This window comes from Kogia breviceps, chromosome 8 (genome assembly GCF_026419965.1).
Source record: "Kogia breviceps isolate mKogBre1 chromosome 8, mKogBre1 haplotype 1, whole genome shotgun sequence".
Taxonomy (NCBI): Eukaryota; Metazoa; Chordata; class Mammalia; order Artiodactyla; family Physeteridae; genus Kogia; species Kogia breviceps.
Genome location: NC_081317.1, coordinates 72,577,799 through 72,590,015, shown reverse-complemented (window position 1 = coordinate 72,590,015; position 12,217 = coordinate 72,577,799). Strand labels below are relative to the sequence as shown.

Genomic DNA, 12,217 nt, shown 5'->3' with positions numbered 1-12,217 from the left:
GCTTTTACCATTTATCCTACGGTTCTGTCTTTTTTTTGTTGTTTTAGTATACTTTTTAGTGCTTGTTATTATTGGTGGATTTGTTTTTCGTTTTGGTTGCTCCTTCTTTATTTTCTTTTTTTATTACTGTTTAATTTTTAAATTTTTAATAATTTTTTATTTTAATAACTTTATTATTTTTAAAAAATTTCTTTCTTTTCTTCTCCCTTTTCTTCTGAGCCATGTGGCTGACAGGGTCTTGGTGCTCTGTCCGGGTATCAGGCCTGTGCCTCTGAGGTGGGAGAGCCGAGTTCAGGACACTGGTCCACCAGAGACCTCCCTGCTCTACATAATATCAAGCAGTGAAAGCTCACCCAGAGAGCTCCATCTCAATGTTAAGACCCAGCTCCATTCACTGACCAACAAGCTACAGTGCAGGACACCCTATGCCAACCTAGCAAGACAAGAACACAAACCCACCCATTAGCAGAGAGGCTGCCTAAAATCATAATAAGGCCACAGACACCCCCCAAAACCACCACTGGACGTGGTCCTGCCCACCAGAAAGATAAGATCCAGCTTCATCCACCAGAACACAGGGACTAGCCCCCTCCACCAGGAAGTCTACACAACCCACTGAACCAACCTTAGCCACTGGGAACAGACACCAAAAACAATGGGAACTATGAACCTGCAGCCTGTGAAAAGGAGACCCCAAATGAAGTAAGTGAAGCAAAATGAGAAGACAGAGAAACACACAGCAGATGAAAGAGCAAGGTAAAAACCCACCAGACCAAACAAATGAAGAGGAAATAGGCAGGCTACCTGAAAAAGAATTCAAAATAATGATAGTAAAGATGATCCAAAATCTTGGAAATAGAATAGAGAAAATACAAGAAACATATAACAAGGGCCTAGAAGAACTAAAGAGCAAGTAAACAATGATGAACAACACAATAAATGAAATTAAAAATTATCTAGGAGGGATCACTAGCAGAATAACTGAGGCAGAAGAACGGATAAGTGACCTGGAAGATAAAATAGTGGAAATAACTACTGAAGAACAGAAAAAAGAATGAAAAGAATTGAGGATAGTCTCAGAGACCTCTGGGACATTAAACACACCAACATTGAATTATAGGGGTCCCAGAAGAAGAAGAGAAAAAGAAAGGGACTGAGAAAATGTTTGAAGAGATTATAGTTGAAAACTTCCCTAATATGGGAAAGGGAATAGTCAATCAAGTCCAGGAAGCACAGAGAGTCCCATACAGAATAAATCCAAGGAGAAACATACCAAAACACATATTAATCAAACTTTCAAAAATTAAATACAAAAAAAAAATATATTAAAAGCAGGAAGGGAAAAATAACATACAAGGGAATCCCCATAAGGTAACAGCTGATCTTTCAGGAGAAACTCTGCAAGCCAGAAGGGAGTGAAAGGACATACTTAAAGTGATGAAGGGAAAAACCAACAACCAGATTACTCTACCCAGCATGCATCTCATTCAGATTCGACGGAGAAATTAAAATGTTTACAGACAAGCAAAAGCTAACAGAATTCAGCACTACCAAACCAGCTTTACCACAAATACAAAAGGAACTTCTCTAGGCAGGTAACCAAGAGAACGAAAAGACCTACAATAATGAAGCCCAAACAATTCAGAAAATGGTAATAGGAACATACATACCAATAATTACCTTAAATGTAAATGAATAAAATGCTCCAACCAAGACACAGACTGGCTGAATGGACACAAAAACAAGACCTGTATATATGCTGTCTACAAAAGACCCACTTCAGACCTAGGGACTCATTCAGACTGAAAGTGAGGGGATGGAAAAAGCTATTCCATGCAAATGGAAATCAAAAGAAGCTGGACTAGCAATTCTCATATCAGACAAAAGAGACTTTAAAATAAAGACTAACACAAGAGACAAAGAAGGACACTACATAATGATAAAGGGATCAATCCAAGAAGAAGATATAACAATTATAAATATTTATGCAGCCAACATAGGAGCACCTCAATACATAAGGCAAATGCTAACAGTCATAAAAGCAGAAATCGATAATAACACAATCATAGTAGGGGACTTTTAACACCCCACTTACAACAATGGACAGATCATCCCAAATGAAAATAAATAAGGAAACCCAAGCTTTAAATGACACATTAAACAAGATGGACTTAATTGATATTAATAGGACATTCCATCGAAAAACAACAGATTTCATTTTCTTTTACTTTATTTTTTTAACATCTCTTTTTTTTTTTTTTTTTTTTCCGATACGCGGGCCTCTCATTGTTGTGGCCTCTCCTGTAGCAGAGCACAGGCTCCGGACGGGCAGGCTCAGCGGCCATGGCTCACGAGCCCAGACGCTCAGTGGCATGTGGGATCTTCCCGGACCGGGGCACGAACCCATGTCCCCTGCAGCGGCAGGCGGACTCTCAACCACTGCGCCACCAGGGAAGCCCATTTTTTTAACATCTTTATTGGAGTATAATTGCTTTACAATTGTGTGTTAATTTCTGCTTTATAACAAAGTGAATCAGCTATACATATACATATATCCTCACATCTCCTCCCTCTTGAGTCTCCCTCCCACCCTCCCTATCCCACCCCTGTGGTCACAAAGCACCAAGCTGATCTCCCTGTGCTATGCAGCTGATACCCACTAGCTATCTATTTTACATTTGTTAGTATATATAACTCCATGCCACTCTCTCACTTTGTCCCAGCTTACCCTTCCTCCTCCCCATGTCCTCAAGCCCATTCTCTACACAGAATACACTTTCTTCTCAAGTGCTCACAGAGCATTCTCCAGGATAGATCATATCTTGGGTAACAATTCAAGCCTTGGTAAATTTAAGAAAATTGAAATCATATCAAGAATCTTTTCTGACCCCAACACTATAAGACTAGATAGCAATTACAGGAAAAAAAAATCTGTATAAAATACGAACACATGGTGGCTAAACAGTATAATACTAACTAACCAAGAGATCACTGAAGAAATCAAAGAGGAAATCAAAATATACCTAGAAACAAATGACAATGAAAACACGACGACCCAAAACCTATGGGATGCAGCAAAAGCAGTTCTAAGAGGGAAGCTTATAGCAATACAATCCTACCTCAGGAAACAAGAAACATCTCAAATAAATAATCTAACCTTACATCTAAAGCAATTAGAAAAAGAAGAATTAAAAAACCCCAAAGTTAGCAGAAGGAAAGAAATCATAATGATCAGATCAGAAATAAATGAAAAGAAAAGAAGGAAACAATAGCAAAGATCAATAAAACTAAAAGCTGGTTCTTTGAGAAGATAAACAAAATTGATAAACTTTTAGCCAGACTCATCAAGAAAAATAGGGAGAAGACTCAAATCAATAGAATTAGAAATGAAAAAGGAGAAGTAACAACTGACACTGCAGAAATACAAAGGATCATGAGATTACTATAAGCAACTATATCCCAATAAAATGGACAACCTGGAAGAAATGGACAAAGTTTTAGAAAGGCACAACCTTCCAACACTGAACCAGGAAAAAATTAGAAAATATAAACAGACCAAGCACAAGTACTGAAATTGAGACTGTGATTAAAGATCTTCCAACAAACAAAAGCCCAGGACCAGATGGCTTCATAGGTGAATTCTATCACACATTTAGAGAAGAGCTAACACCTATCCTTCTCAAACTCTTCCAAAATATAGCAGAGGGAGGAACACTCCCAAACTCATTCTACAAGGCCACCATCGCCCTGATACCAAAATCAGGCAAAGATGTCACAAAGAAAGAAAACCACAGGTCAATAACCCTGATGAACATAGATGCAAAAATCCTCAACAAAATACTAGCAAACAGAATCTAACAGCAGATTAAAAGGATCATACACCATGATCAAGTGGGGTTTATCCCAGGAATGCAAGGATCCCACAATATATGCAAATCAATCAATGTGATACACCATATTAACAAATTGAAGGAGAAAAACCATATGATCAACTCAACAGATGCAGAGAAAGCTTTCAACAAAATTCAACACCCATTTATGATAAAAACACTCCAGAAGGTAGGCATAGAGGGAACGTACCTGAACATAATAAAGTACATATATGACAAATGCACAGCTAACATTGTTCTCAATGGTGAAAAACTCAATGGTGAAAAACTGAAAGCATTTCCACTAAGATCAGGAACAAGACAAGGTTGTCCACTCTCACCACTACTATTCAACATAGTTTTGGAAGTTTTAGCCACAGCAATCAGAGACGAGAAAGAAATAAAATCAATCCAAATCAGAAAAGAGGAAGTAAAGTTGTCACTGTTCGCAGATGACATGATACTATACATAGAGATTCCTAAAGATGCCACCGGAAAACTACTAGAGCTAATCAATGGATTCGGTAAAGTAGCAGGATACAAAATTAATGCACAGAAATCTCTGGCATTCTTATACACTAATGATGAAAAATCTGGAAGAGAAATTAAGGAAACACTCACATTTACCACAGCTACCAAAAGAATAAAATACCTAGGAATAAACCTACCTAAGGAGACAAAAGACCTGTATGCAAAAAACTAGGACACTGGTGAAAGAAATTAAAGATGATACAAACAGATGGAGAGCTATACCATGTTCTTGGATTGGAAGAATCAACATTGTGAAAATGACTATACTACACAAAGCAATCTACAGATTCATTGTGATCCTTATCAAATTATCAATGGCATTTTTCATAGAACAAAAAATTTCACAATTTGTATGGAAACACAAAAGACCCCGAATAGCCAAAGCAATCTTGAGAACGAAAAATGGAGCTGGAGGAATCAGGCTCCCTGACTTCAGACTATACTACAAAGCTACAGTAATTAAGACAGTATGGTACTGGCACAAAACCAGAAATATAGATCAATGGAACAGGATACAAAGCCCAGAGATAAACGCACACACATATGGTCACCTTATCTTTGATAAAGGACGCAAGAATATACAGTGGAGAAAAGACAGCCTCTTCAATAAGTGGTGCTGGGAAAACTGGGCAGGTACATGTAAAGTATGAAATGAGAACACTCCCTAACACCAAACACAAAAATAAACTCAACATGGATTCAAGACCTAAATGTAAGGCCAGACACTATCAAACTCTTAGAGGAAAACATAGGCAGAACACTCTATGACATAAATTACAGCAAGATCCTTTTTGACCCACCTCCTAGAGAAATGGAAATAAAAACAAAAATAAACAAATGGGACCTAATGAAACTTAAAAGCTTTTGCACAGCAAAGGATACCATAAACAAGACCAAAAGACAACACTCAGAATGGGAGAAAATAGTTGCAAATGAAGCAACTGACAAAGGATTAATCTCCTAAGTTTATAAGCAACTCATGCAGCTCAATAAGAAAAAAACAACCGAATCCAAAAATGGGCAGAAGACCTAAATAGACATTTCTCCAAAGAAGATATACAGATTGCCAACAAACACATGAAAGAATGCTCAACATCATTAATCATTAGAGAAATGCAAATCAAAACTACAATGAGATATCATCTCACACCAGTCAGAATGGCCATCATCAAAAAATCTAGAAACAATAAATGCTGGAGAGGGTGTGAAGAAAAGGGAACACTCTTGCACTGCTGGTGGGAACGTAAATTGATACAGCCACTATGGAGAACAGCATGGAGGTTCCTTAAAAAGCTACAAATAGAACTACCATATGACCCCACAATCCCACTACTGGGCATATACCCTGAGAAAACCATAATTCAAAAAGAGTCATGTACCAAAATGCTCACTGCAGCTCTATTTACGATAGCCAGGACATGGAAGCAACCTAAGTGTCCATCATCAGATGAATGGATAAAGAAGATGTGGCACATATATACAATGGAATATTACTCAGCCATAAAAAGAAATGAAACTGAGTTATTTGTAGTGAGGTGGATGGACCTGGAGTCTGTCATACAGAGTGAAGTAAGTCAGAAGGAGAAAAACAAATACCGTATGTAACACATATATATGGAATCTAAGAAGAAAAAAAAGTGTCATGAAGAGACTAGGGGTAGGATGGGAATAAAACACAGACCTACTAAAGAATGGACTTGAGGATATGGGGAGAGGGAAGGGTAAGCTGGGACAAAATGAGAGAGTGTCACAGACATATATACACTACCAAATGTAAAATAGATAGCTAGTGGGAAGCAGCCGCATAACACAGGGAGATCAGCTCGGTGTTTTGTGACCACCTAGAGGGGTGGGAGGGAGGGAGACACAAGAGGGAAGAGATATGGGAACATATGTATATGTATAACTGATTCACTTTGTTGTAAAGCAGAAACTAACACACCATTGTAAGACAGTTACACTCCAATAAAGATGTTAAAAAAAAAAAAGAAAAATGGAGCTGGAGTAATCAGGCTCCTGGACTTCCGACTGTACTACAAAGCTACAGTAATCAAGACAGTATGGTACTGGCACAAAAACAGAAATACAGATCAATGGAACAGTATAGAAATCCCAGAGATAAACCCACACACATATGGTCATGCTATTTTTGATAAAGGAGGCAAGAATATACAATGGAGAAAAGACAGCTTCTTTAATAAGTGATGCTGGGAAAACTAGACAGCTACATGTAAAAGAATGAAAGTAGAACACTCCCTAACACCATACACAAAAATAAACTCAAAATGGTTTAAAGACCTAAATATAACTCTTAGAGGAAAACATAGGCAGAACACTCTATGACATATATCACAGCAACATCCTTTTTACCCACCTCCTAGAGAAATGGAAATAAAAACAAAAATAAACAAGTGGGACCTAATGAAACTGAAAAGCTTTTGCACAGCAAAGAAAACCATAAACAAGACGAAAAGACAACCCTCAGAATGGGAGAAAATATTTGCCAATGAAGCAACTGACAAAGGATTAATCTCCAGAAGTTACAAGCAGCTCATTCAGCTCCATATCAAAAAAACAAACAACCCAATCCAAAAATGGGCAGAAGACCTAAATAGAAATTTCTCCAAAGAAGATATACTGATTGCCAACAAACACATGAAAGAATGGTCAACATCACTAATCATTAGAGAAATGCAAATCAAAACTACAATTAGGTATCACCTCACACCGGTCAGAATGGCCATCATCAAAAAGTCTGCAAACAATAAATGCTGAAGAGGATGTGGAGAAAGGGGAACCCTGTTGCACTGTTGGTGGGAATGTAAACTGATACAGCCACTATGGAGAACAGTATGGAGGTACCTTAAAACTAAAAATAGGACTACCATACAACCCAGCAATCCCACTACTGGCCATGTACCCTGAGAAAACCATAATTCAAAAAGAGTCATGTACCACAATGTTTACTGCAGCACTATTTAGAATAGCCAGAACATGGAAGCAACCTAAGTGTCCATCAACAGATGAATGGATAAGGAAGATGTGGCACATATATACAATGGAATATTACTCACCCATAAAAAGAAAGAAAATTGAGTTATTTGTAGTGAGGTGGATGGACCTAGAGTCTGTCATACAGAGTGAAGTAAGTCAGAAAGAGAAAAACAAACATCATATACTAGTACATATGTATGGAATCTAAAAAAAAAAAAAGGTTCTGAAGAACCTAGGGGCAGGACAGGAATAAAGACACAGACATAGAGAATGGACTTGAGGACATGGGGAGGGGGAAGGGTAAGCTGGGACAAAGTGAGAGAGTGGCAATGGACATATATACACTACCAAACGTAAAATAGATAGCCAGTGGGAAGCAGCAGCATAGCACAGGGAGATCAACTTGGCACTTTGTGACCACCTTGAGGGGTGGAATAGGGAGAGTTGGAGGGATACGCAAGAGGGAGGAGATATGGTGATATATGTATATGTATAGCTGATTCACTTTGTTATAAACTAACACACCATTGTAAAGCAATTATACTCCAATAAAGGTGTTAAAAAAAAAAAGGATGAGTGGAGTTTAAACCTAAACATTTCTGGGAAGGTGCCCTATTAAGCCATTCTTTAAATAATACTAATGCTGTATTGTATTCGTTTTCCAGAATGTTCTTTAATGCAAAAGTTTGATAGTGGTTGGATTATCTCAGAATATGGAGCACCTGGATGGGGCAGCTTTGAATAGTCTGGAAAGGTGCCAACGTAGGAGGAGTTTTCCAGGGGTACTGGAAACAGATCCTATTAAATGCAACATTTATTGACCACCTACTTTGTGCCAGGTTCTATGCTGTATATTATCCACATGAATTATCAAAACATCCCCATGAAGAAGGTAGCACAATTAGCCCCAGGATGAGGAAAGTGAGGCTCAGATATTAACGGTCCACAGCTAGGTCCATTGCTAAGACTGGTGGATCTTGGATTTGAAGCCAAATTTCAAGATCTTAGAACTGTGTCTGGCACATAGTAGGCACTCAATAAACATATGTCAGATCATTCTAAGCCCAAGACTCCTTCCCCAGTACCAAAGAAAAAGAGAAGAGGGTGGTGCTGAAGAGAAACTCTGCCAAAGGTCAACACTTGGGCGAGATTTTGGTGGCCTCCCCAAATCCCCAATTTCAGCAACACTGTTTGAGGCTATAGGAAGCTCAGCCTTAATCATTGCTTTGTCAGCTTCATGCATTATGGGTCCTTTGTGAAATAGAAATATAGAACAGAGTTTCTCTCAGACATTCAAGTATCATTGAGATTCAGACATGCCCTTTCTTACTGAGAGCAGATTTAACTTCTGTACTCCCCTGACGCAGGCAGAAATTGAGCCAGAGGAAACAGGAGGCTTTCTTTCCAAAGGTCTGCCCAAATGGTGATCTGCCATCGGAGCCTTTGCAACAGATTTCTTATGGGTGGTTGATGAAATTAATCGAGGGTAACCTGCCAAGTTGATGCTCTTGGGGATGACTCTTTGTTTGGCCTTTTAGGTTGGTATTTGTCAGAAACCCCAGCTGCTCCATTAAATCATTTTTATCATTTAAAAAAATTATATATATATACATTACCTGAAAAGACAGAAAATACGTATCGAAAATACGTATCTATGTCTTTATCTCTATAACCATTTGAGAAATAAATCTAACAAAAGGTAGGAATACATGACATGCCAAGAGAAAATTATAAAACTTTTATTAAACTCATTAAAGAGGACCTAAATAAATTGGTAATTCACTGTTACATTGTGTATGTATGTATATATATGTATGCGTGTGTATGTTTGAAAAATATATATATACAAGCCCAGACCAAGGTCTACTAGTAAAAACACCAAAACCTTCAGATGTGTTACCTTCAGGTAGTGGGATTATAGATCTTTGTTTCTGAATATTTTAGTCTGTTTTAATTTTTTTTAACCATAAACCATATACAGTATTGTTTACGTGTTATAAAAATTTTACATTAACTGTGTCATACTGTAAACATCATTTTAAAAATTAGTTGAGACTTTGTTTCCTAGAAAAAGTACTTTCTCATTTTTCTACTGTGAGTTTACATTACTTATACAAGTAAAATCACAAGAACTTTTTTCTTTTCTTCTTTTTTTAAGTTCCATGTCTTTACCTTCTTCGTCAAGGCTGCTAAAACTTTGCCCTTCGGTCAGCAAATCACGCTTCTCATCCTTCCATTCCTGGCTAATTGAGGACACAATCTCCTGTGAGGTTGCCTTCAGGGCGGCAATGGAGTTGCACCGTTTTTTAGAAGGTGAGGCCTTCAAAGCTAGAAAAAGGAAAAGAAGAGACAATTATAGTTATTGTAAAACCACATGAATATATTATTTATTAAATCAAAATTTTACTCATGATTTATTAAGATTTTAGTCATTATTTCAGTAGGATGCAAGATGCTTTGTTTTATATACATGAGGAAAGGGAGATGACATTATGTTTTGGCAATTTTATTTGTCCAAAACGATCTGACTTAAATCAGAATAGCTTAGAATAAATTTGGATTGAGATATCTCTCCAGATGTTGAAATATAGTCTTATTTGAGGTGAAATTCAAATACTGCTGAAGAATTATATTTCCTCCTCCAAGCAATGTTTTTCTAGGGCTGGGAAGAGGTTGAGTGGGTCAATAAGCGCAGATGGTAAAGTAAGGAGAATTCTCACGACCCCAGTTTTATTAACTTGGGACTGGGAATTTCTAAACATGCCAATGTTTAATCTTATACTCATGTTACCCAATTTAGCCAAGTTACTTCTGGTTGCTTTTTTCTTTCAGTGACTTTCCACTGAAATTTCCTGCCTTTGGGTCTTTTCTAGGTCATGGTTACTTCAGACGTATAATTCACTCCTGATTTTTGTCCAGACAGCATTGTATAACTTCTGAAGTGTGTTGGGAACCTGAACCAAGGCAAGTGTACTTCACCATCAATCATGCTCACTGAAGGCTGGGACTTTACTTCTGATATGCCAGTGGGAGCTGCTTCAGCTGCAGCCAGACCATCCCCATGTATATTTTCTCCATGCTGGAATCATTCTTCTTGCTTAACACTGTTAGAGAATTTTCTTGGAGGGTAGAGGGAGAGGGAGGTTGAGACCTCTTTACGCTTTCCCCTGAACTTGGTGTTAGCAGTGTCTCTCTTCCTTTGGAGGTTTGCATATAGGGATAACCTGACAGCAGATGCATCACAGTGATTGTGTTCAGCCTTGGGAATCTCAGAGCTTAGATTACACTGCTCATCAGGGGCATTCCATCAGCAGCTTGCAAAAATGTAATTGGAGAAGGACTTTGGGACACACAAACGAGGGAAGAATAGAGGGCAATCTCTCCACTTAAAGAGAAGGGAAGATTTATGTGTCCCATGAGCAGTCTTATAACCATAATAACATAATCGTAATCAATAACATTTTAGAAGCCTTGAGAATTTGGAAGCCAGCATCCACATTCCTTATCTCAAACTATCCAGATGGTCATGTGAGGGAGGTAGGCCCTTTTATAGGTCCAGAAACTGAGAGCAGAAAAATTGTGACCTGCTCAAGGTCACAGAGCTAGAAACCATGAAATCCCAGGTGTCTTTGTTTGAAGTTGTCTAACTGGTGGTTCATTTCCTAGCTCTTTGGCATTCTATTTTCTGGTTAAAGTGAGGGAGGAATAAGATATAACTAGCGTTTGTCTTTCTTTGAGGGGAGGAGACTTCGAATGTTTAAAAACTGATCAAATGGATTTTAGTGGCAAATAAGTGGACCAAATGTGTCATTTTTTAAACTCCTCATCCCATCAAAACAGTGGTCACACTTGCTTTACAGGTGTGAAGTAATTATCCATACGCTGGCTTTGGCTTTAATATTCTGCTAGCTTTCATCAACTCGCAACTCTCACCTTTCAATCTAGTACAGTTGACTTGAACAACACAGGTTTGAACTGTGTGGGCCCACTCATATATGGATTTTTTTCAATACCAAATGCTATAGTCCCACATGAACTGGGGTTGGTTGAATCCTCGGATGCTGAGGAAGCACACATGTGGAGCGCCGACTGTAAGTTACGTGTTAATTTTCCACTGTGTCGGACTTTGGCACTCCTAATGCCCCTGTGATGTTCAAGGGTCAACTGTGTTTCAAAATTTCTAAGTCAGAGGATCTCAAAGGTGGTTCAGGGACTGCTAGGAATCCCTGAAATTCTCCTCGAAGGTCTGTGATGTTAAAACTATTTTCTTAACAATATTAAGAAGTTATTTATCTTCCTCACTCCCATTCTTTCCTGAGTTTTCTAGATGCTACATGACCTGTGGTATCACCACAGACTGAATTCAGAAGCATACATGAGAGTCTGGATGTCTCCTCTTAAGCCAGAATTAGGGATTTGAAAAAAATATAAAATAATGCCACTTTTCCCACACAATTATTTGTTTTAGAAAACATAATTATTTTTCATAATTGTTAGGAATTTTTTACTCTTTTGTTAATATTGACGTATGTTAACATGTAATTTTTAAATTGTTACCTTGTAAGAATAAATATTTAAAATTTTCCTCAGTTTAAAATTCTAATAGGTTAAACACAGACAGCTATAATCCACATAAATAAAAGTTCTTTGGGGTCCTCAGTCATTTTTAAGAGTGTAAAGTGGTGTTGAGACCAAAAGGTTTGAGAATTGCATAGTTCTTAGGTCAGTGCTAATTCTCTAAACTGAGAAACAACTAGGATCAGAAGAACGCTGGCAGCATCATGGAACAGAGAATGAGAGGGGAAGATGCTCAGAGAACTGTT

At 37.9% G+C, this 12,217-nt stretch overlaps 1 protein-coding gene across 4 annotated transcripts in view; it reads right to left on the bottom strand.

The window, feature by feature from the left end:
• Positions 1-12,217, bottom strand: part of PIP5K1B (phosphatidylinositol-4-phosphate 5-kinase type 1 beta) — a 340,838-nt gene that overhangs the window by 86,877 nt on the left and 241,744 nt on the right. For all 4 annotated transcript variants that reach the window (XM_059072732.2, XM_067039563.1, XM_067039564.1 and 1 more), the window contains one exon: positions 9,567-9,722. In XM_059072732.2, the coding sequence (XP_058928715.1) occupies positions 9,567-9,722 (156 nt within the window). The remainder of the gene's footprint in view (positions 1-9,566; positions 9,723-12,217) is intronic.